The 25490-nt window shown below is 39.8% G+C and overlaps 1 protein-coding gene across 2 annotated transcripts in view; it reads left to right on the forward strand.

Annotated features, from left to right (window-relative positions):
• The first annotated feature begins 2292 nt into the window (after positions 1-2292).
• Positions 2293-25490, forward strand: part of EPHA4 (EPH receptor A4) — a 167439-nt gene continuing 144241 nt past the window's right edge. For both annotated transcript variants that reach the window (XM_021002832.1, XM_021002834.1), the window contains exons 1-3: positions 2293-2420; positions 5509-5576; positions 10007-10670. In XM_021002832.1, the coding sequence (XP_020858491.1) occupies positions 2330-2420; positions 5509-5576; positions 10007-10670 (823 nt within the window). In that variant the 5' untranslated portion in view covers positions 2293-2329. The remainder of the gene's footprint in view (positions 2421-5508; positions 5577-10006; positions 10671-25490) is intronic.

The following is a 25490-nucleotide window of genomic DNA, read 5'->3' on the forward strand; positions in this document are numbered from 1 at the left end:
AAATTTGAAGGTCACTGGAATATAAACTCCTTTCTCCAACCGACCCTCGCCTAGCTGAGTACGCAGTTCTGGCTAAAGGAGGGAGAGGAAGGGGTTGGGAGACCAGGTCTTTAAAGCAAATGGGTTCGGATATGAACCTGCACGAGAAAGCGGAGCTTCTTCAACGGAAAGGGGCTGTCCAAGTGTACCTCAGCCCCTAAAGACTTGATAAAGGTTAACCAGTCGTTGAAGCAAGGCAGGATTCTAGCAGGCTGGCTGTCCCCTCTTTCCTTCCCTCTCTGCTGCCCCTCTCCCATTCACATGCATAGATCACACTTTAAAGAGACCAGGCAGCTGCCTCTCAGAATGAACCCTCCTTTTTGCTATCATGATTTTCTCCTTCAAATGCTTGCCCATTCTTTTCTTTAGAAGCGATAAGCTTTTCCTGGGGGCCCTGGACTTCACGGGCTGCGGTGGAAGGTTGTGGAACAGAAAGATGCCCTCCTGGGGCGAAAGACCCTTCCTGCTCCATTGATTTGTCATATTGACGTCTTTGTCTGCACCCCCGCGTTCTCTCCCCTTTTCCTCTTCCCTTCGCTCGCTCCGCCCGCCATCGCCGCCTGAGCCTGCGTTTCCCCAGGAGGTGGCGCTATTGGTTTAAAATGAGCCGCAGCCACTCGGTCCGAGCCCGAGCCAGCAGCAAAACCCTGGGGCTGCTGCCCTCGGGGGGTTAGCGTTGACTGTTTTTTGGGCTCCGAAGGAAATCCCAAGAAGAAAAAGTAGGAGGAGGGGCAGCTAGCGGAGGAGATGGAGGGTGATCTGAAGAAAAGAAAGCACAATTACAAGAAATCCTGGAAGGTTAATGGGTCCCTAGATTTTGCCCTTCATGCGCTCCCTACCCCCCCAACCTCTCCCCGCCCCCCAAAAAAAGGCCAGGCAGAACTGACTTTGGGAGATGGAATCAATGGACAGCACTTATGTGATCTCGACCTTGTCACTGCGTTGAGATGTGCCAGGTGCCTAGTGTATTTTATTTAAGGGAATAGAAGAAGTCACTCAGAGGACTTTCTCCCCAGACAGAAAGACATATACTTTCTTTTTTTTCCCTTTTTTTTCTTTTCCTTTTAAAAAGTGACTGGGGTGATGAGAGGGTGGGGTAGGGCAAGAGAATCTAGTCTTTGAAACCTGATGCTTTCATATTACACCACATCTTCATTCAGAGGATCCAGGCTTTCGCATTTCTTTATTCCTAAACTGTGCAGATTAGGAGGACATGCTGCCTTTCCTTTCTATGTTCTCATTTCATTTCCCTGGAACTTCACCTGAAAAAGGAGGTGAGGGGCGGAGCGCTGCTAAACACCGGCTGGTGATAGTCTGTTTTCTGACTGTTCATCTTTGTTTTTACCCCTCTATTCATCTATTCACCCTGATGCTCCCCTCCCGCCCGCTGCACCCTATTATCGATGCCTAGAGGGGAATTGTCCCGGTTTCTGACGCTTTCCTTAACTAATTGGATGAGATGGAGATCAGCATCTCTACCTAGAAGAGAAAAGAATGTGTGTGGGGGGGAGGGGACTGGAGGGAGGGAAGAAGGGAGTCTTTTATTGAATTGCAAAGGAGAGGTGAGAATTGTCTGGGTACCTCTTAACTCCCCACAAGACTAAAGCTGACTTAAACTCGGCAAATTGAAAGGGCCATGGTTGGAAACAAATATCAAGAAATAGCTTCGCTAATTTTAAAGGGTGGGATAGTGGTTGTGGTGAGAGGGCATGAGAATAGAAAACATGTTTTCAGGAACCTCATCTCATTGGTTGAAGGGGGGGTCCCCACTTTTCTTCCTCTTCAGTTAAGAATCCATTTTCAAGATCAACAGCTCCCTTTTTCCGTACTCTTAGGGTTTTGACTCCTATTTCGGGTACTTAGTGACTGAGGAGCCAGGAGGTGAAGGGTCTTAATCTTAATGATGTTTCCCCCGACACACACACTCCCAGTCTTTTATTTATTCTCCGTCACCTTCACCCTCAGGCTGGAGTGAGCCAGCCGGAGAATAGGATTGATGCTCCAGAGCAGAGAAGCAACCCCGGATGCGGAGAGCCCCTCTGCAGAGACAACCACCCGGCAAAATGCAGAAGCGGGAGGAAATCCGAGAAGTGCGGACTTTAAGCAGGAGGAGGGGGCGGAGACAAAGCAGCGCGATCTCCTTCGCGATTGGCCCGCCCCTTCAGACTGGCGGCCTGACGTCACTGCTCTCCGCCCCCTTGGCAATGTCTACAGCCCGCTGCACTCCTAACTTAAGCATTTATTCCACTGGGATAGAAGAGGCAGGAGCGGCGCTGGCATCGACAAAATCATGGCTGGGATTTACTATTTCATCCTCTTTTCGTTTCTGTTTGGGATTTGCAATGGTGTCACCGGTTCTAGGATATATCCCGCCAACGAAGGTAAGGGTTTGCTGGGTGCGCGCGCTGAGGACAGACGGGAGGAGACAGGATGGTTTACCCGGCTCTTGCCGAGATCCTGGATCCGGGGTCCGAGTGTGCGCCATCCTGGCTGTATGGGATGGGCCGGGGTGGTGCAAGACGGAGAAGAGGAAGTTCGAAGGGATTGGGGCAACCCAGGTGGGCGCCACCGGTGCCGCGGTGGGTGCAAGCTGCAAGTCTGCGCAAGTTTGACGAAAGGGGACAAAGTTCATTAGCATCCTCGGGCCAGTGTCTCTAGAGAACTGGACAGGGCACGGGCACCGGAAAACGGTGTAACCCAACACCATGCAGATCCTACGAGAGAGTTCTGCAAAGGATCTCGAGTTAGTGGTGGGCGAGAGATGCACGTCCAGCGTCTGGAGAGCGGTGGGGTGGGGGAATTCTGTTTCTTCTGAGACTTCATCCCTTGCTCTTGGAGTCTTAAAGTTATTTATTTTCCCCTCTCTGAGGTATTTTTCTTTCTTTCGTATTTTTTTTTAAACTCGAGAAATAAGGCTATGGGGTTGCAGCAGGACGGCGGCGGGTGCGCCAGCCATAGGATGTTAGTGACCTGATTTTTCAGGGACGTGCCTCAGACGCTGGGTTTCCTCTATACTCCTGGATGCGCTCCTGGCACTCTCTCATTCCTCCGCTAAAATAATCCTCACTGCTCTCGGGGAAGGAAAAGCAAGTTGTAATCCAACAGATTGTAGGGTTTGCTTTGCGGCCCTCCCTTGCGAGCGTCCCTGGAGGTGGCGTCTTAGTTCAGAAAGAAAGGCTGTAGACAGCTAGGGACCGAGCTCTTTCTCCGCTCATTCTCAGCGCGTCTGGAGCGAGCGCATCTGTGCTGTCCGAGAAACTGGGTTAATTTATTAGGATGATTTCCTAACCAGGGAGGCAATAGAGAGGGGTGTGTGTGTGTGTGTGTGTGTGTGTGTGTGTGTGTGTGTGTCTGTGTCTGTGTCTGTGTGTGTGTGTCTGTGTCTGTGTGTGTGTGCTATCATTTATCGATCGATCGATCTATCTCTAATCTATGCGTTCTGATCCAATCTATCATTTTCTCCGTACGAAGGGAGAGAGGGACTGAAAAACAACGTAGTCTCAGCGACCTAATGCAGAAGTAGATGGATGCCCAGAACTAGAGAGGCTGGAGATCAGAGACATACACACCTGACTACAGAGAAAGACTGTCTATGAGGGGGAAAAGATGTTTCTATCTCATCGCGGTCCCCCGGATCACCCAGGGCCTGCTCTCCTCAGCTATCTTGTCAGGTGTGGGAGGCGGCAGATAATCATCAGGCCTCGTGCGCTCCCTCTGCTACTTGGTGAACTTGATAGTTCGTCCCGGGAGACTCCTGTATTCCTGTATGTCACCAAAAGCAGAGCCCCTTTCCTCTCTTTGCTTTCTTTTCTGTTTTTCATTCATTCATTCATTCATTCATTCATTCATTTGTTTATTTATTTATTTTGGGAGGGGGGGAAGGAAAGGGAGCCATGGGACTAGGGTGGCTAGAGAATCTAAACTTAGAGCTGGGGTGAAATAGCTGTAGCCAAAACCCACCGACGTAGCTGCAGTAGGGAGAAACAAGGATGTCTCCTCCCTAACTCCCCCCCCTTTATTTTTTTTTCAATAAATTCATTTTGTTGCTTCTTTTGATTCTCATCACGTTTCCTTTTCTTCCTTTTTACCCTCTCTTCCCCCCCCTTTTTTTGTAAATTGGGTCGCATTGTTCCCTTTGTTTTCTTAATCCACCTTACATTAATCCAAATGGATGTAGCATGCTTTTCTCTTGGGAGAGAAGAAAGATACCGAGGTGGGAGAAGGGTGGAGGGAGATCTAGGTGCTGGGGTTGGGGGTTGGACTGGGGAGATGGCGGTTACATTTTAAAATAATCCACACATCAAAGATATTTCAGTCCCTTCATAGGAAGAAATGGAGGAGGAACACTGATTATAACTAGATGGATTGGGAAGGGGGAAACTACTGGGGAGGGAAAAATTCAGGATAATGGGAAGGGGGCGGTGTTGGAGTGAGGAAGGATTCATCATGGCCATTCCGGGGAATTGTTACCCCTCACCCGGTTCTGGATGGCCTTGCTGATCAAGTTAATATGCCATTGATCCATTTTTAGTGGATCTTTGGGCCTCCAGATCATCAGGGACTGTGGGAAAGGGAATGGAGATAAATGATTGGGAATTCATTTGGATTCTTTCAATGTCATAAGGGTAAATGACCTTAGCTGTTCCAAAAAAAGGACGTCTTTCATACTTCTGTGGTCTCGTAGCGCCCTGGTTTGCAGTTCCAAGTTAAGCACATCAAATCCATTAGATACTACTGTATATACCTAAAATTCAAAACTCTAATACTCTCCAGAGGTGTGAAAAATAAAACAAAGGCAGTAACACCAAACCATCTTCACCAAGAGACCATAGGCAATGTTATTCTCCATACTTGACTATGTTTCTGGAACACATCAGGCATCTTTCCTTTGAAACTTCGCTATTTTAAAAAATCAGCTTATCCCACATCCGTGCCATATAGTTTTAGTTGTGATAAGCAGAAAAGGAGGATAGAAGGGGGAAAAAAACACCAAAAAAAAAAGAACCTTTAGTCTTTTATGATCCTTGGGGGAATCTCATAAAGAATTCAATTATGACTTTGCCAGGCAGTTAGGTTATATAATCACCTGAAAGTTGTGAAAATAAATATAATTCCATCCAATGCCACTCATAGATATCTGAATATTTTACTCTGGAGCTTAATTGCTCCACATTGTCTTCTCATTTTATTTTGAATTCTGCATTTATCTTCAAAACCAAGTAGATTAACAGAGTCCTTGGAAGGAATTTTAACTGCTAGGCAAGTTAAATAAATAAAAACCTGCAGATTTAAAGGGGGGAGAAGATCAAGTGAATAATGATTATTTACATAAGTGAAACAAAGTTTGGGTTTAGATCAGAGTTGGATGTGCTTACCCTCCTCACATATGGAAACGCTCAAGCAAATAGTTTCTGTAGTATTGGCTTTTAGTGATTGGAAATTAATCTATTTTGCTTTGTTTTTCTGCAGTTACCTTATTGGATTCCAGATCGGTTCAGGGAGAGCTTGGGTGGATAGCCAGCCCTTTGGAAGGAGGGGTAAGTTCTGAATGGTGAGCTGATCAAAAGAGGGTTTTTTTTTAAAGAGTGATTAGTAAGTTTCTGGAGAGTCCTAATGGCCCGATTATTGTTGATTGTGGTGAGGAGGTCAGATTTCCTTCATGGCCTATGAAGTGAATTAGGCTTTGTTAGAGAAATCCTATACTCCCTTTGGATGACTCTGTCATGGAAGAACTGGAAACCAAAAGGGCAGAAAGGGGTTTCAGAATTAGATTGGTTGAGGCATGGACTTAGATACCTGTTTAAAACTAAAATACCAACAAGAAACATAATCTGGGGACCAAATTGGAATCTATGCCTATTTCTGTTACAACCATGGAAGATCTTACAGGGGTTAACTTTGGAGCAATAGTGTTATTTCCAGATTTTTTAAAAAACGAATAAATAAAGATAGAGGAGGGAGGCAGGTCTTACCGCATGCAAGCAGGTCCAATTCTGAGGACATACACTGTCAAAGCCTCATACTTCCATATCACAACCTCCAGTCATTGGTGTTTTCCTCTGTACCCTGTGGGAAAGCCATCTGATTTCTTGCCAGTTTCATCACTTGTCTTCAACAGAAACAACCCAACAGCTTGGGTTTGTGCATTGTTTGTGGTGAATATGGAAAGTTAGAAAATTTCTAGTCTAAGGTCATAGGGGTTGGGGATGGCTGGTTAAGTAGGAGAGACCTCATCTTCAGTGCAAATATTCACTGTTAATTTGTCTCAGTATATGTAGCACTCGCCGATCACTGCCTGCATTTGAAAATGTAAGAAATGAAAAGAGGCAAATGGCAACATTTCTCCTCCTTCTCCATTCCCCCTTAATTATTAATCCTAGGAAACAGTCTTTGAAATATGTCAGCATTGCACATCTTGCTCCTGACAAATTAAAATAACTCTCAAATCCTTTAGAAATTAAACAAATGACCCTGCCTAATGCTCTCAGTATTCTAAGATTCACTGATTGAAAATAATGGGGTTGCAAGATTAAGAGGCTTTGCTAAGCAAAATACAAGGACTAGTCCCCAGTATGGTGCCACACACCCATGAGCTGAATAAACACTTGAGTGATTTATAAGGAAAAAAGATTTATAGGAGCAATTGCAGGTGAACATGTTCTCCTTCCAAAAATTAGGTAAAGAAATGGTTAGTAGAGCTGAAGAAATTTTAGGCTGCTTTATAAAGACCCTTATTGCAGCAGAAATTTGACTTGTCCATGTGAGGCAAATAATAATGAGATATTAGTTTGCCTCATTTTTTTTTCTTCTAATTTTTCTTTGTTTTTTGCCTGAACTTGACTGCAGTTTTCTGTAGTTTTTGTATTGAAAAATACTAGACTGTCCTCGAAACCATTTTTTTTTAAAGGGACGTTGTGATTGGTAGGTCTCTGGCAGTGTAGACAGGCTGTATTCACTGTTGATTGTAGGCAATTGCCCTCATCCTTTGACAGTGGAGAAAGGTACAGCTTTATCTCAGTGAGAGTCAGGCTTCTTGTTAATCCTATACCCTGGAAAGGTCATTGATTCACATAGGCTTTCCTGGCTGCACCAAGGGTACTTCTCTGTAGATTAAAATATTTGAGAACTACCAGTAAAATTGAAAATGGAAGGTGTCAGTAAATTATTAATCATGTTCACTTGCCAGATTTTCCTTATTGAAAGTTATTCTTGAGTTTGAGGAGGGAATGCCTACAATTTTACATTGGACCTGACATTTCACTAAATCCCTGTACATGTGGCCTACTTTAAACAAGTTAGTGACAAACCTGTCTGGTTCTTTGCAAGTTTATATTGCAAATTAACATATTTTCAATTTTTCTTTTCCAGAATTGTTGAAAGAGCATCCTGGTCAGAATTTTATTTTAAACTATGATAGTTTATTTATATATTGGACACTATTGCTGGATAAATGTATATACTGCAGAACTGTCTCATGGGTCTATTGTAGATAATTCTTTACATGTCCAACGTTAAGGTGGGGACAAAACATATGAATTATATACCACTACATATTCCCAAATACAGAGTAGACCTAGTACAATTAATATTCTGAGTTATAAACTTAATTTATTATTTTCTCAAAATTTTATAGTTGAAAAAGTTTAATGCTTCGAAGTTCAAGTAAGGGTTGAATTGGATTGTTAAAGCTAAGTTTCTCTTTTTTAAAACTGCTTATCATATGTAATGATATGAAAATTTTAAAGTCCTATATAAAGTAATATAAAGTCAAGTATCATTATTATTATTTACATTTGATATCTTTTTTTGGTTGGGTATCTTAAATATTGTTATTTTGGGATAATAGTTACTATCATAAAGATGGAATTGATTGTTTTTTTGTTAATAAGGACGTATTTTGGAAAAGACACCAAGCAAATCATCATAGGTCGTGGGAGACTCCTTATTCTGTCACACCTTTATCCATGAGACCAATCCTACAGAACCTAATCTCCATGGCATCCTTTTAACACAGAACTTCATTCAGGAGCAATCTCATTGAAAAGAGCTGACCACTCGTGGTCTTGCTCTGTATGCCCTGGGATGCAGTGAAAGGGGAGTTTTGTCAGTGGTTCAGTTAATTTGAGCTATGTAGTTAGTCAAGCAGGAAGCATCAGTAGAAAAAGCCCACTTTGGGGCTTTAGAGATCCTGTTTCATACTGTGTATACAAAACCTGTGTGTCTCAGTTTAGATTAGGATATTCCCTTTGCGCTGAGATAGAATAACTTAATGAATATTTCTTGGGGGGAGATTACATGTTGGATTCGTCAACTATTTTCCCAAATAAAGGAAATTATTGGCAATTGCTTGCTAATTAGAAGGAAGAAAATCAATTTTGATTCATACTGCATACTTACTTCATCCTTGGCCCTAGTCCCCCCAATCCAACTTCCTCAATGGTAGCAGATAAAATAAAGAATTTATATATTATGAACTCTCTCATGTATAGCTAATACATTTTTCCACTACTAATATTCAATAGTATCTCTGGGGATGCCTCTGGAAGACCTGCAATAATTTTATATAATTCTTGGAGCAAAATGAAGGTTTAAGTGGAACTATTATGTAATACACATTTTTAAGTCACCTCTTTTCCTTCTAGTGTTATTCCTCTGTTGCTACGCTGGCAGATTTATATCAGATCTATAGAAAATCAGTAGATTGGATGTTAATGGATGATTGGAATGGACAAACATCTCATGGTTTTGCCAGCTTATTACACTTTTAAACCTATCCCCATATAGGGAGGGGCATCTTTAACAAGTGACAAGGGAAGAGTGTGGTCCAATGGAAAGAAACCTAGCTCTAAAGCTGAAGAACTTGAGTGCAGATCCTACCTCCCATATGACCTGTGTGATCATGGACAAGTCTTTTCCTGAGCCTAAGTTTCCTTATCGATGATCTGAAGGGGTTGAGCTATATGGTCTCTAGATCTGAAATCCTTTGAATAACAAATAGGGCCAAGCAGATTTTCCAGGCACATCAAATTCAGCCTGCATGTCACGGCTCCCACTCTTGTTAAATTTTCTCATTCTTGGTGACATAACTTCCATCTGCTAGTTTATTTTCCACTCTTCAAGGCAGAGTTAGAGTGAAACAAAATGGGTTCAATGCCATATTCCTTACTTAAAACTTCTAGATTTCTGAAATTTCAAAAGGAATAAACAAACATACATGATGAGTATGGGAACAAATGGTTTTAAAGTTAGAGCTGCCATTGTAAATGTCCCCATATCTGGTGTTCTTGGCTTTGCTGTTGACTGCCCATTTTCTTGGGATTATTTGAGATCACAGAATGGTGTGAGTGTGTGTGTGTGTGTGTGTGTGTGTGTGTGTGTGTGTTTCTTTTTAAAGAACAGGGATTGTGCCAAAAAGAAAGACTGACATTTTTTAGGTATTAGGGAGCAAAGTTCTGACAGGAGTTCTACTAATTAACTGATAATTGTCTTCCTTTGGCAAGCTACACTCTTCCTGTCCTTAATTTGCAGGTCTCTGCTCAATTGTTGAAACAATACACATTACTGGGTTTTCATTTATAAGCAAATTTGAACTGTTGCCACTTCCAATTGAGGCTGTTGTAATAGGTGAACTGGAGGCTGCTAGACCACCAGAAATAACTGTGGAGAACTCACAGACAATAAACTCACCATAAATGGGATTACCTGGATCTTTGGCTCTTATTCAAGAACTAGAACAGATGAAATAATGCTTAGCCATCAAGATATCTTATAATTGATTATGATTGTGTTTCTCCTAAGAGACTTCTGTGGTTGGTTTTTTTATTTCTCAGGTTTTGTATACCCATTTTTTAGTAATTCTGATGTTGGAAACAAACAAAATTAGGACCTTACCAGAGGAAGAAAGAATTATCAAGTAATGTTTTGATGCAAATTTTCATTGGGTTTATTTCTCTTTGGATATTCACAGTGGGAAGAAGTGAGCATTATGGATGAGAAAAACACTCCGATCCGTACTTACCAAGTCTGCAATGTGATGGAGTCCAGCCAAAACAACTGGTTACGAACTGATTGGATTCCCCGGGAAGGGGCTCAGAGGGTATATATTGAGATTAAATTCACACTGCGGGACTGCAACAGCCTACCAGGAGTTATGGGAACTTGCAAAGAAACTTTCAACTTGTACTACTATGAATCCAACAATGACAAAGAGCGCTTTATCAGAGAAAGCCAGTTTGCCAAGATTGATACCATTGCTGCTGATGAGAGCTTCACCCAAGTGGACATTGGTGACAGAATCATGAAGTTGAACACTGAGATAAGAGATGTGGGGCCACTGAGCAAGAAAGGATTCTATTTGGCTTTTCAGGATGTCGGAGCTTGCATTGCCTTAGTATCTGTTCGGGTTTTCTATAAGAAGTGCCCATTGACGGTTCGAAATCTGGCTCAATTTCCAGATACTATAACTGGGGCTGATACATCCTCCCTAGTGGAAGTTCGAGGCTCCTGTGTCAACAACTCAGAAGAGAAGGATGTGCCAAAAATGTATTGTGGGGCAGATGGTGAATGGCTGGTACCCATTGGCAACTGTCTATGCAATGCTGGGCATGAAGAGAGAAATGGAGAATGCCAAGGTAGGAACAGCCATATTGTACTTTTCATTAGGGCTTAGTGCACATAATTAAATCAGAGATGAGACTAAATGGAGTAAAGCCAGTAATTAGCAGCCCCTATGGGATGCAATGGGACAGAGGGGTCTAATGAGCAAGTCCAAAAGCTCCAGGTGGCAAGGCTAAGACGTTTATAATTCTGACAAAACAAATGATCTTGCTATAATCAGCAGAAGGTCAAACACATTTGCTAACAGGCTCTTAGTTTGGAACTGGCTTGATGTATCCTATGCAATTTAAATGAACCCACTGAAGCAATAGATACACTTGACTGATCCTCACTTAAAGAGAGAGGGCACTCATATCTTGAGCAATAGTTTTCCCAGTAGGAATGTTTGGTAAAGTAGGAAAGCACCAACATCTGTGTAGACATGTCTTAATATGTGGGTAGAATCAGATATGATGAGATGATTGGGTCATTCCAATCCAACCAGCTCAGTTGATTAAAATGGACCCACTGTGAGCAACTTGTCCATTATTACTGTGTCCCTGTCCATCTTTGGACAAATGTGTCACAAACTGGTATGGCTGTTTCTCCCAGGCACAGTTACTTCCACTATGCACAGATAGACACCACTCTAAGTAAAATTAATTTTGACATAAACCCTCTTTATTTCCCTTAGGAGGTGGTACAAAGTTGGTAAGAGCTCTTTGATTTGATTTGTGGTCATAGGCAGCAAATTGTGATTTATTTTGATTGCTTTAGTCTTCTAAGAAGTCTAAACAGTTTATCTCATTAATGACTAATGGCCATTTTGTTGAGTAATTTGTGTGTGTAGCTTATTGCTACCTCTTTTTTCTGTAACTTTCTGTTCCAAATAGAAGACTGTGTGTATGTGTGTGTGTGTGTGTGTGTATATATATATATATATGTGTGTGTGTGTGTGTGTGTGTGTGTGTGTATGTGTATGCGTGTGTGTATATATATATATATACATAAATATAAATATGTGTGTGTGTATATGTATATACATATATATATATATCCTATTTGTAGTTATTGTGCTTCTGTGATAGGAACTAAAAATTTCATTTATAATAACCTCTGGGTCTGTGCATTGATAGGAATAAAAGGTTACTGAAAAGGCAAAATTATCCAATGCTTTCCTAAAGTTATTTTTTAAAATGTAGCAGTGATTTTTATTTTTGTTGTCTTTATTATTGATATGAGGACCAAACAGTTCCAGTCTAACATAACTCAGGAATTGGCCCATAGGTGGCTTATCAGATTTTGCATTGCTGAGTGATAAATGGAATTTCCACATGTTCATCTGATTTGATCATTAGGGTGACGAAGACAGCTGATTGCCAAATGAGACCTTTAACTGACTTAAAGGACAGAATGGATCAACTGGGTAGCACTCCAATTGATTGAAAGGCAGGCAGTATTTATGGCTTTTTTAAAAAGGATTCTGTTGGATCACAAAACACATTGAATTTGACTTTCATAGTTCGTAGTAGTTGCTGAGGTACTCGAAAGGAGTTTTAATGTCAGCTTTCCTGAGGTGTTGCTAGTTTTTCTTTTGGGGGAGGTAACTATTTTCAGCTTTTGTTTAATTTCATTATAAAATAAGGAGAAAGGTTCAACTGTTCCTGCAGACCCAGTGTAAGAAAGTAATTTGCATTTAAACATCACACTTGAAATACCTTTAAAACCTGACTTCCTTGGCATTTCCTTGTTTTGCCCTTGAGTTAGTAACCACTGTTTAGCCTATGCCATATTGCAAACTTAGGATTCTTTCTGGCATTCTGATGAGAAAATACATAAGCATATCTTATAGGCAACTAAATCATGATGATGGCAAAAATTGAAAAGCACACAGTGAAGTGACAGGGCATCATATTTAGGTAAATTAATCTGTCTTTTGGATTTCTGCAAGACAGCAAATTACGCATCTTCCTGTCAAGAATCATTGGAAACACTGTTGGCTTCCTGTTCCTGCTGAATGCTCACTCTTTGAGCATTAGTAGTTCTTGGTGTATCCAAAGTCATTGATTTTCAATTGTTGCAGAGCCCAATAACTCATACTTGCTATGTGTGAGAGTTCCTGACATTTTTGCAACTCACATTAGGGGGAAAGAGAAAAAGATGGAAAGCAAAGTGAATGGAAAGGTAATCAACCTATTTAGTGGTTTTTTTTAATGGAAATCATCGTGGGAATTTAGAAGGGAGGAGGCAGAATAAAATACCACGTAGTAGAAGGTCAATGAGGAGTTGTTGAGTGAGTCAGATGTAGTCCATTTCCTGAGCAAACTGGTTTTAGCTTAAGAAACTTCTGTTCATGGGTTGATAGTGGAGATAGGTTGAGTGATTTTAGAATGAATGAATCTATGGAGAATTTTCAGAGATTCTACCTATACCTCCAAAGAACTTTAGTTGGAAAGACTGGTCTTGCCTGGTCCTTCCCCAGTATTTTCTACCTCTTATCTTCTGCTGCAGGGTTTCTCTATCCCCAGCCCCCATCCAGTAACGATCTCGGATGAGGTCATGGGTATCAAAGAGGAAAAACTTAAATGACAAAGAATTCCTCCAATGCTAAATTAATGTGTGGCTTTTTTCATTATTCTTAAGACAGTTTTTAAAAAAATCAATGGAAATAAAAATTATTCCCTTCCGTGGTTATTGTGGTTTTATTTTTATCATAATCTGTATCCCCAAATCATAGCTATTTGCCTGAACACTGGTTGAGGGTCAGAGTACTTTATAGTAATATTGGTTTCTGATATTAGGGCTATGGTCCTACCAAAAGAAGTTAAGCATTTGAATCTTTTATTCCTCTTAAATTATGTTGGATGAATTTCTACTTATTTGTTGATGCCTTAGAAAGAACATTTTCTATTGGATGAGATGAGTTGGGATGGGGGCTGGGCAAGAGAGAATCTGGGTGAAAAAAGCTTAAGCCTAAGAAAGCCTATAGAGCAGAGTCCTGGTAGAGGCTTCAGAACTCTGGGGGCAGGTTCTGCCCCAATTGTTTTTTCAATGGGTCTGCTGTGGCAGGATAAATACAAGAGAAGGGGAAAGGTCACCTGCTTCCTCATCCATCTTCCTCGGGTGCTTGGAGGTCAGAGCTAAGATTGATTAAGATCTTAAATGTTTGACAAAGGATTGGTGGACAAAAATGGCCATGTGGCTGGGGGCCTGTGGTGTCCTGCTGTTTGAGATCTAACCCTGGTCATCTGGTGGAGTCTTCAAGGGACCTTAGGGACAGAACTACATTTCCTCTTGCCGTTCTTACCTATAAGTAGTACATGCTAATGGAGGCCAAGAACGAAGAGGCATGTCAAAAGTTTAGAAGGTGACTGTTGCTTTGCCCCCCCAGAGCAGCTGCAAGTTTATTCTAGCTTCTGCTCTCGAATAACATTTTCTGAAATGATTTTGTTCACTTGCACTGAGGCAACAAAGGCTGTTAAGTAACTCTTCTGCCCTCTCAAGGAAAGTGCATGGCTGGAGTTAGCAATTTGAACTTGTGGAAGAGGGCTTGGTACTGAGGAATTGTTCTGGTGAGACCTTGTCATACTGTCAATAAAGGAGAAAGAAATCCACCTTAACTCTCCCTCACTTTTTTTTCCCCCCTGAGGAAATGTTCCAGATGTTTTACAGTGATTTTTCATTACTTCAGAAATATTAAGCAGTTCTATTAGGGGGTGTGGGAATTGAAGGAAAGGAGCCTTTTTATTTATTTATTTTTGGCACAGTTTATAAACTGAGAAGTTAATCTCAAGATGTATAAATATTTACTCTTTTTAGTTTCTAAAACATTAATAAACAATATTTTAGGAGAAACTTCATGAAGAATACTGGCAGCAGACTAGGAAATTCCCTTATATAGTGATTATCTGAAAGCTAAAATGATTACAATTTTGGAGTAAAGTCAACCTGGATAGAAATTTAACCTTACTTTAAATGCATCATTTTATGGGACCTGTTTTGCATCCAGTTACATACATGTTTTGTTTTGTTTTGTTTTCTAGGGGAGGTGGAGAATATATTTTATTTAAAATCTTTTTTTAAAAAAATAGAGGAAAAATAGAGTACCAATAGATAGATACATCCTAGCAATTAAAAATTTCTTTATGTTTCTAAAACTGAACATTTCAATTTTATACTCTTTTACTCAAGAGAAATCAATATCAAGAAAACAAATACTTTATTTTTCTAATACACTATGGCGGGCCTTAGGAGAAGGAATGGTGAAAAGTATTTAAAATGTAGTTCATTCAGAGAGCTGTGTTTTCATATCCTTGCTATTTTTTGAATTTTTTCTTTTACTTTTGATAAGTGTCCTTAGGAAGCAATCACTTGAATAGCATGGTTGCTTTAATCTCAGAGGCTTTGAAACTTACCTATGATCGTTGAAAGGAGAATTTCATTTCATATCAGAAGAGCAGGGTTTAATTATGATCCTTTTCTTCCCCTCTGTTATGCCTTTTTTCTTCTGCTTGTGACCAGATTTTTGTAGGACTCAGGTAGTGACCTATTCTGGTCACACCAAATGTGATGTAGGCAATCTTAGGTAGTTTTGAGGATGCCAATTAAGATTTTCAGATTCCATTCCCTCCTCCCCCCTCCAGCTTCTCTGTATCTCACAAAGGAACCCCAAAGAAAATAGAACCAAAAAACCCACAATGAATTAAATTATTATAGATCCAAGAGGATTTATGTTAAAACATGGGGTAGGATTAAATTTATTCAATTACAACCATATGATTTTAGAGTCATACTAAAAGTGCCTCCCCCTCCAGTAGAATGTAAACTCCTCGAGGGTAAGATCTGTTCTCATTTTGTCTTTGTATTGCCAGTGCCTAGTATGCAGTATTTTGGAGCTAGTAAGCACTGAATAAACTATTCCTTAGGTTGGGTTGGATTGGGATAGTGCCTTTCAGTCAAACTGACCTATTTGCTATTCCTCTTCAATTAGCATCCACCCTCCTGCCTCTGGGTTCTTTGTCGAGACTGTTCTCCACACCTAGAATGCCATACTTTGTCACCTCTGCCTCTTGCAATCCCCAGTTTCCTTTAAGCTAAGATGCCAGCTCCTACACAAGACCTTTCTGATTTTCTAGGTTGTTAGTTCTCTCCCTTGCCCTTGCAATTACTTTCTGTTTATAGCAGGGTTAATAAGAGGAATCCCTTATTTGTTGAATTGGGGCATATTACATGAATCGGGGTATGAACTTTGTCACTTTGCAGAGGACATGCACTTTGGTGAAGTGACATAGGAAACCCAGGGACAGGGAGTTATCCTGAACATGATTAGAGATTGAGAGTCAGAGGGGGTGGAGTCTCATTGAGGAATCTTCCCCCTCTATGGTGCATAAGATCTTGTGCTTATGCTGAAGTCTTCATTGCCATATGGGGGTGAGACAGCCCACCTCTTCCTGGATGTCCAAGGTAATTAAATAAAGTGCTATGCAAAAGAAAACTGGTCTAGAAGGGAAAAGCATAGCATCATCTGTGTAGCTGGTCCCTTACTTTGTCACCATCATTTTTGGGCATCTTTCTACCAATTACTGGTGACTAATAAGGAGTTACGTCATCTTCACAGGTTGAATGTTCCCCTAGCCTCCTAGAAAAGTCTAGCTTATGTCTAGCTCTATGAGGGGTGCCTCAATCTATCAAGCCAGAGATTCCTCTACCTAATACAATGCACTGCATAGAGAAAGAATGTAACAAATACTTCTTTAGATGAATGAATGAATGAATGAACTTCTGAGTCACTAAAATTTTTATCAAAAATGCCTTCTTTATAAATAAAATAAAATGAAACTAGTTGTATTATATTATTGGTGCAGCTAGGGGGAGTAGTGGGTAGAGCCCTCGACCTGAAGTCAAGAAAACTTGAGTTGAAATCTGACTTCAGACACTATCTGCATGACCCTAGGGAGTCATTTAACATTTGTCTGGCTCAGTTTTCTCATTTGTAAAATGGGGATAATAATAGCACCTACCTCCCAAGATTATTGTGAAGATCAAATGACATGACAATATTAGCACAACATTGAAAACCTTAAAGCACTCTTTAAATGCCATAATAATTATTAGTAATTTTTCTAACTACGCTTAGTTTATATAGAAGAGGCTGTCACCCTTCCATGCATCTCTCTCTCCTCTCTCTCTTTCTCTCTCTTTCTCCCCTGTGTACATATACATACATATACACACATATGTGTGTGCCTGTGTATATATACGTGTGTGTACACACACACACACACACACACATATACCAATCAAGAGCTTCCTGCGTCATCTTTACAAGACATATGCCTCCTTCAAAAAGTCAGAGCTTATGTCTAGCTCTGTGAGAGATGCCTCAGTCTAGCAAACCAAAAGTTCCTTTGTCTAGCATAATGCATTGCATACAGTTGAAGCTTAATAAGTACTTTTTGGATGGATGAACTTTATATGTGTATGTATATATATACATAAAATGTACATATACCCATATAGATACATACACATACACATATAGTATGTGTATGTATGAACATATATGTAGAGAGAAGGAGAGGACAGAGAGAGAGAGAGAGAGAGAGAGAGAGAGAGAGAGAGAGGATGCATGGAAGGGTGTAATAGTCTCTTTTGTACAGAATAAGTATACTCAGACAAAGTACTAATAATTATAATAGTATATGCACACACATATATAACACACATTCCTGAAATGTATATGTGTGTGTATGTGCAGGGGCACTGAAGGTAGGGAACGTACAGGACAACTTAATATGCTATTGACTGACTGTTACATCCAAAATCTCTCCTTCGTAGAGTTATGCTTTGGGGTTCATGGGAAAGTTGTATATGTGAATCTGTGTAATAATAAAGAATCCCATAGGAGTATTGTGTATGTAGTTACTGTATTCATAGACCCTAGAGTGCTTTCATGATGAAAGGCAAGGTACCTATAGCATCACCTCTTCAATGCCTAAAACTATCTACAAAGCATAGAGTTGTGGAGATTTGGCATCTCCATCTTTGAACATGTAGATGGTTCAAAGAAATCATTCAGGCTCTAGAATGGATTTTTGGATTGTTGCCTCCATTGATCAGACTGGAGGGATCACTGCCCATTCCCATTATACCTTCAGTGCATATAGTTTAAATTTCTAATTCTTGGCAATAGGATTTAAATCTTCCAGTCTTGAATTAGACTTGAATTTCCATTCACTTTGTGAGTGATTGACAACACTTTCATCAAAACGTATTTATAATTTGGTCATCTCTAAACTGAAAATTAGAAATGAGGAAGCTTCAGAGAGAGCTTAGTATACTATTTGTTCCACATTTATGATGTGTCCATACAATTAGACATTTTGCATATAGATCATGGCTTCCTAAGTACTATTTATCTCTGTTCAATAGCATGGTTCAATGATCTCTGATTTTTATTGCTCTTGTAAGAAAAACTGATGAAAACAACCCTTAGCTATACTCTTGTCTCTTTTGAGACTATCTTTTTTTCACTCATGGTACAAACCTTACTCATTGCATCCCATTATGGCTGGTCCTTTTGATATGTCTTTAGGGAGAGCAGGTGAGGTCACAGAATTTCATGATCCAGAAGACAATTAACACTCCCATGACTAAATGGACATTTTATGAATATTCAGACCTTGTTCAGCTCCCTGGGAAACAAAAATGTTGGTACCCCTCCTCATCCTTCCCACTGGGGCCTCCGAAAGTTTTGTGTGTGTGAGTGTGTGTGTGTGTGTGTGTGTGTGTGTGTGTGTGTGTGTGTGTGTGAATGGGGATTGTCAGCTGTCTGGCCAGTCTTCCCTTTTCAAGCAGCAGATTCCTCATTTGCATATTTTGTATACACCCTCATGCAAAACAGCACACCCATTTCCCCCTTTCACAAAAGAGATAAGAGCTTCCTTTGGAAACCCTAGCCAAAATCCCCTTCTGTTTATGCAGAACCCCATGATTTGGATTCCATGCAAATTAATTCGGTTTTGATTTTAATGCTTTGTTGAAGAGATTGGGGGGTGGAGGTTGGGAGCAGGGAGTTGTCCCTATTTGCACAGGCCTCCTTTTGTTCCTGGGGTCTTAGCTGTGTCCCATGGCTGGGTTTCACTCTCTCTCGCCCTATACCAAATAACTGAACCCCTTTGCTGCTCATTTCATTTTGACCTTTGGGAAGGAGTGGCCTATTGGAGAATCCTTCCAGTCTGTCTGTGCCAGGCTTGCTTCAGCTGTAGGCTTTGGTCTTTCTTGTGGAGATTGGTGGGAGGAGATGACAGAACTCAAATACTGCCTTTTGTCCTGGGATGTGAACAGGTATCTGCTGGTAAAACTTGAAAGCAAATTTTAAAGTGAAAGGTACAAGTGATCCTTTGGTGGGAAATATTGCTGCATTTCAGAAGCTACCAAAGGATCTGGGAGTGGAATGGTAGGACTGTGATAAGTGACACTGAGAAATTTATATGTGTGTCCCTGGATTCTTTCATGCATCTTTTATGCACCTAGTTATTTTCACTTTGTATCCCTAAGTAGAATATGAGCTCCTTGAGGACAGGTCTTTGTAACTTTGTAACTTCAGCACTTAGGATAGTGCCTGGAACATAAATGAGGGCTTAATAAATGCTTGTTGATTGACCATATTCATACAATTGAAATGAATCCTATTATTTAAGGATTCCCCTTTCTGGAATCCCTATATTCGAAATGCCTTCAATTTATTTCTTTATGATGTTTTTCAAGCTTATTGAACTATTGCTTTTGGTAGCCTTCGGAGGGGGTGGCTTGGGTATGGTGCAGTTGACTGGCCACATTTTCACTTATCTCTGGTATGATGCTACTCAGGAAAGGCTATGATCATCGGCATCTAATAAACAAAGGGAGAGGATTGTGTCCAGCGTTTTTGAAGTCTAGTGAATGGAGGTTGAAACTAATTTCACAGGGTGCCGAAGATAGACTCAGACTGCATCATGATTAAGTGAAGAAGCAAGGTCAGCTAACACATGGAAGGATGGAAAAGCTTTGGTTGAACTCCACCATCCTTTGAAAAACTTTGCTGGTGCTGTTCAAAGTCCATTTGGGATGGATTATTAGGATTAAAGAACAGCAGAAGGCTTCTCTGTACTTGATATTTACTCTGGTGTCATTAGTGAATGAGAAAATTCAACTGATTTATCTGGCTCTCTTTTCCATAGATGGATTTAAACCGACCCACACTTCACAAAGGTGATCCCACTAACCTTCTCTTAATAAGTTACAGATCTCAAATTGTTCCAAATCCTTAAAATACCATTTGAAGTAAAGTTGATTGATAATTATCATTTCCCCTCTCTGTGTGCAGATATTTTCAGAGCACCAGTACAAAGCTGTGGTACAGTTTCTTAATTGCCCAGATAATCCTGTTTGCTTGTATTTTTAAACTATGAAGTGCTGGGTAATTATTCAATTCTTATTAGAAGGCAAATGGCAGTGTAAACAATAATTAGGATGTTAGACAGACTAATACGCTTCAAAGCAAATTGGATATTTTTTTTCATACTGTTCAGCATGAAGTCCCATAAAGCCAACAATTTAGGAGCCAGGCAAAAAAAAAACAACTCCGTTTTGTTCATATTTTATGGTGTTATCTCTTCATGGCTTGTTTCTGTGAATAGCAGTTTGCACCAGTGAAAATGCCTGCTCCAAAGCCAAATGTTTCTTTAACAATCAGTTCCCTGCTGCTTGACATTTGGCTACAGTCTCCCATGGCTCCAGATTGGCTCTTTGTCTGCTTTAGTTCTATAGGGTCAGAGGTTAACAGAATACTGATTTCCTCCCATAATACCATGGCAGGTAAATATGGCTAAACCTTATGATTAGTTAAGACACAGTTCACTTTGGAATGCCTTTCAGTTGGGCTTTTGTCCATAAGAACTTCTGTCCTTCAAGATCAAGAGTTCCCCAGCATTCCTTCATAGGATTCTGATTTCTAGTCACTTCTTCCATGAACTATCACCATTCATAACTAGTGTGCCCCCAGAAATGTATGACCCAAAAGCTGTGAGCAAATCATTGCTTTTGATGAATTAATTTTGCAAACTTAATATGGTAATATACTCTCCAGTCTTAAGACACTTAATTATGTCTTGTAGTCATATCTGTTCCTTATGTTTCATTGATGGAATAATAAGCAGATAACAAAGGGAGGAGACAAAGATACTTTAATAATGTTGCTGTCACTTTTTTGTGTGTCTGGCTTTCATGGTGTGTTTCCAATCAGAGGTGTAATTAAATGAACAATCAGCTTTATTTCTCATTATCAACACTTTAAGGAAAGGTTCAAGCATTCATCAGTATCAATGCCGTTAATGAATTACAGTAGTTCAATTACAGCTAGCTTAATTTTTCATCCAAAGAAGAACAGGTGGCTTGAAATAAGATCAATGTAAGCTTTTACCAGGTTATAGGGTTTTGTTTTTGTTTTTTCTTAATCCTCATTAGTTATAATGTATACATTATCTAGAGAGGTCATTTAACAATATCTTTTAATCCTCTGAAGTTCTTGCCTTTGCAGATATTTTTTTTTTGGTGTATTAATAAGCCTTGCCTTTTTGAACATTAAATACACTGTGATATACTGTATCTTCTTGGCCTACTGGAGGGAAAAATTATCAACCATATTGGCTAAGAACTTGGTCCTTGAATTAATTTGGTTTCAGTTTTAAGTGTTTTCTGTGGTTGAAAAACACATCTTCACTTTGAAAACAGTTTCCTTTTGAAGTGTCCAGCCTAGCTGAGTTTGAAGCAGCCCTAAGCAAATTAGCATGTTAAAAGAATGGGATCAATACCTTCCCCTAGCCCCACCCTTCTCCCTCTCTTCGGAGGGCAAAAGAATTTGAAGCTGGCTAGGAGGCCTTTGACTGATGTGCCAGTATGTTTCAAGGGGATTGTTGATGGCTGGGTGGGTAACATTGACAGCTTGATCTAGAGCCCAGACTGTGTCTAGGATGGCCATTTGAAAACAGATGCAAAGAAAATTGACAGCTCCAGGAAAACTCAAGCATTTCATGTAATTATAGAGAGGATTAGAAGAAAAGTGTTGGGAGAAATAGGAGATCAATACAAGGGTACTCGGAGCCTGAACTTCTCTTTAATTGTTCAAGTACTCAGTTTTGTACCACTTACCCTGTGCATAGAGAAGAACATTTCGTAGGTGGATGTTTTTTTTTTTTGAGGGGTGTATAAAACCTAGCTATAGGAGAAAAAAAAACAAAGAAGAAATAAGCAGCTACTGATTTCATAGAAATGTACTGAGTGCAGTTATATGTAATTAACAGTAAAATGCTTCCCACACTTAAGACAAGATGCAAAGGTGCTAATTAACTAACGGTAGAAGTTGTGATTTCGTTACTCCATGTTCCTTAACAAGGTGCTGTTGCTGTAGTGCAGCTGGAAATATTTATTCATTCAGTGTTCCTTTGTCAAATACCTTTAAAAAATGGCATTTATGATCTACCCCCTCCCATTTGAAAATCTTTGAAACCAGGTTTCACCTCAGCTATGATGTGAAAGACTGTTAGTTGTTACTCTTATAACTTTTAAAGAAAGACACTAGTGTTTGAAAAATATGTGTAATCAATGCATAGAGGGCTTCAGAACCCAATAAAGCATAGTTTTTGTGATGTAGGAAAAAGGGTTGGAAAAATGTCATCTTCTGATAAGCTAGGGAACAACAGGACTTGGAATTTCTTTGATGTAGCGAAATTCCTGATGAGGAAATTCGCCTTCACCAACTCAAGGCAGCATCTCTGTGATTTACAGTCTTACAGCATTGCCTAACGTACCAAGAAGTCTGACTTGCCCAGGGTCACATAGTCAATATATATCAAAGGCTGGACTTGAACCCAATTGCCTTGGTCTTGAAACCAGCCCTCTATCCAATATGGCTAAAAGTTGATCTTGAAAGCATCTTGTTTATGCCATATGAGTGTTTCTGTGATCACAGTTAGGGGACTTGTAGTGCTACCCTAAAAGAAATGTACCAATTTTAAATAGAATCACATAAAATAAACTTGCAAAAAGAATAAAAACAAAAAAAACCTTGTAATATTAGTAAACATATTGTGCTTGCCATTAAGAAATGTGATATAGACATTTAATTTGGATAGGGAAAACAGAAGAGAAAAGATAGAGAATAAGAATTTGACAATGCAACTGGTACTGCTGGGTGAGAGAGGCTGTTCTGATTTATAGACTATATCATCTCTAAGAATATAAACATATAAACATATATATATATATTATATGTGCATATATATATATATAATATATATATATATAATATATATATATCTCACAACTGTAGAAATAGGTACATTAGCCTATTATAGCTTGATGACAGTGTCTTTCAGACATTCCAGTTCCCTTTGACTCTTTACTCACCACATCACCTCCTGATCTGAAAATATCATTTTCTTAAATACAATTTCCTGTTAGAAATGGATGTGCTTACTAGTTGATAGGAGCATTCATGGAAGTTGTCTATCTCTTTGCAAATTAAGAAATTGGCATTGTAGTTTATCACTCAATTTCTTGAGTTTGTCTAGTGTGACTCAGACCCTCAGAACTCAGATTTCCCTTGGATGAACTCATAAAATGGAGTTTCTGAATGTGCAAAGCTGAAAACCAGACCCTGGACCTTGGTAGATCTCATTGTGATGCATATATCCCAAGAGACTCGGAGACCATTAGGGACAGGGCTGCCATGGGAGCTACATTAAGATAACAAGTGACATGTGATGTCATTGGTCTTCGTAGGAATTTAGGTCCTCCAGAGGACAAACAACAACAACATAGCAAAGTAAAATAAAAGTTTATCCTAGTAAGGCTAGTTCCAGGTAAGTTTTACTCAACTGGTCCTACTTTTGTTTAAGCACTTATAGGTGATGGATCTCTCCAAGATTGAATGTCACAGGTCTTAAGGTCATTGATTTAGAATCAGAAGTGACTTGACAGGTTTCCTAGACCATTTCTCTCGTATTATAGATGAGAAAACTGAGGCCTGGAGAAATCAAGTGACTTATCGAAGGTCATGTAGTTATGTGGTGGGGGTGAGGGAGAGGTGAGGTAAATACATCCTTCAGAAAAATACACTCACTTGTTCTGATAAAACAATTTATGTATCATTGAGGGGAAAGTTGTTGTTCAGTGTTAAAATTCCCATTTTCCTCTTTTCCTAGAAGAAAAGTCTCTTTTGGGAAAGGCTTTTTTTTTTATCTGTCTGTGGGTTTACAATCTTATTGGTATAGTAGTTATTCTCTCTCTAGGTACTGCTCACCACCCATCCATGCCTTTTCATCTTCTATCATTCTTGACCATATTTTTCCATAAATCCATCTCAAAGGATCCACTCAAGGTACTAGAAGCCTGCTGGGCCTTTTAATATTTCATGTCTACCAGCTCATCACTCAGGAAGCCTGTCTTTTGTCCCTCACTCTCACTGCATGTCTGGCCCACTTCCATTTCTGATCATAAACTCCTCCAATGATATCTCTTCCACTATTTTCCCCCCTAAGTCATGGCTAGTCATTTGATGTAACTACACCTACTGTACATACTTTTTAATTGTCCTTTGGGCTGCCTGAGATTTTGATTCTTCTGAGAGCAAAGTTCAGTTCTGTAAAAAGTATAAGTAGAATTAAAGCTTTAAAAGGCAGGTACCCTAAAAAGAAGCACTCCAAAGAAATCTTATTTGTTCACTTCTAGCATGGATAACTATTGAAAAATCCAATCCTATTCAACTTTCAAAATAATTCAAATGGCTTAACACACCAATCCCTCAAATCCAACAGCAGATAGATTTCACTTGATCCAGATGATTGCCTTCAGCCTTCACTGAGTCAACACAAGGATTCGATTTCCTTCACCTCCATGTTACTGGATTTTCCCATTACTCATATAGATCCTGAGCATTCAGGCTAAAGCAAAGTTAACTTAAATTCAAGTTATTCTTTGGGCATAGTTGGGTTACTCATTAATTAGAAGGTCATCTGTTAATGAGACTCTAGCTGAGAAAATATTTAATATCCTCTTAGAAAAAGCTACATTTCATTGAAAAAGGAAGCTTAGATGGAGCCTCACTGAAGCGTATTGTTGTGTTTTGTTCTTGGGCATACTGATGGGCCAGTGTGGGATTCCAGGGTACTTAAGTGTAGATGGACCTGTTTCATTTCCTGACTTTGCCACTGGCTAACTCCGTGACCTTGGACTAGTCATCCTTCATAGGATCATAGGAGTTGGAAGGGACGTTAGAGATCGTTAAAGCCACTCTCTTCATTTGTAAATTAGGACATTAAGACTTAGAAAAGTTCATAGGATCATAATCCATCCTCCATACCACTTACCCTTTCTGGGACTCATTTTTCTCATCCTTACAATGAGAGGTAGAACAAATAATTGGTCAGATGGGAAAGGGCACATGAATGAATTACTGCTATAGCAACTCTGAAATGACTATTTGCAAGTATTTGCTCTCTTCCCCCACCCCTTCACTGTATAACTTAATGAGGAAAAGAATTAGAATTTCCTATTGTTACTTAGAGGATCATAGAATTATAACTCAAAAGAATCTTAGAGACTGTCTCATCTCCCTTCTGTACACTACCCCTCCAGCTATAACCCCCACCTCAGGTGAAAATTAGGTCCAGAAATGTTAAGTGATTTGCCGATGATCACGCACACGGTAAGTCCTTATATGGCATATTTATTCTATTTATTATGGTATATCACAAAACAAAGGTCATTGCTGATACATGCACAAATGATGCAGCTGCTTGAGTGGCAGAATAGAA

The sequence above is a fragment of the Phascolarctos cinereus genome, unplaced genomic scaffold, assembly GCF_003287225.1.
Source record: "Phascolarctos cinereus isolate Bilbo 61053 unplaced genomic scaffold, phaCin_HiC Scaffold_7;HRSCAF=346, whole genome shotgun sequence".
NCBI lineage: Eukaryota > Metazoa > Chordata > Mammalia > Diprotodontia > Phascolarctidae > Phascolarctos > Phascolarctos cinereus.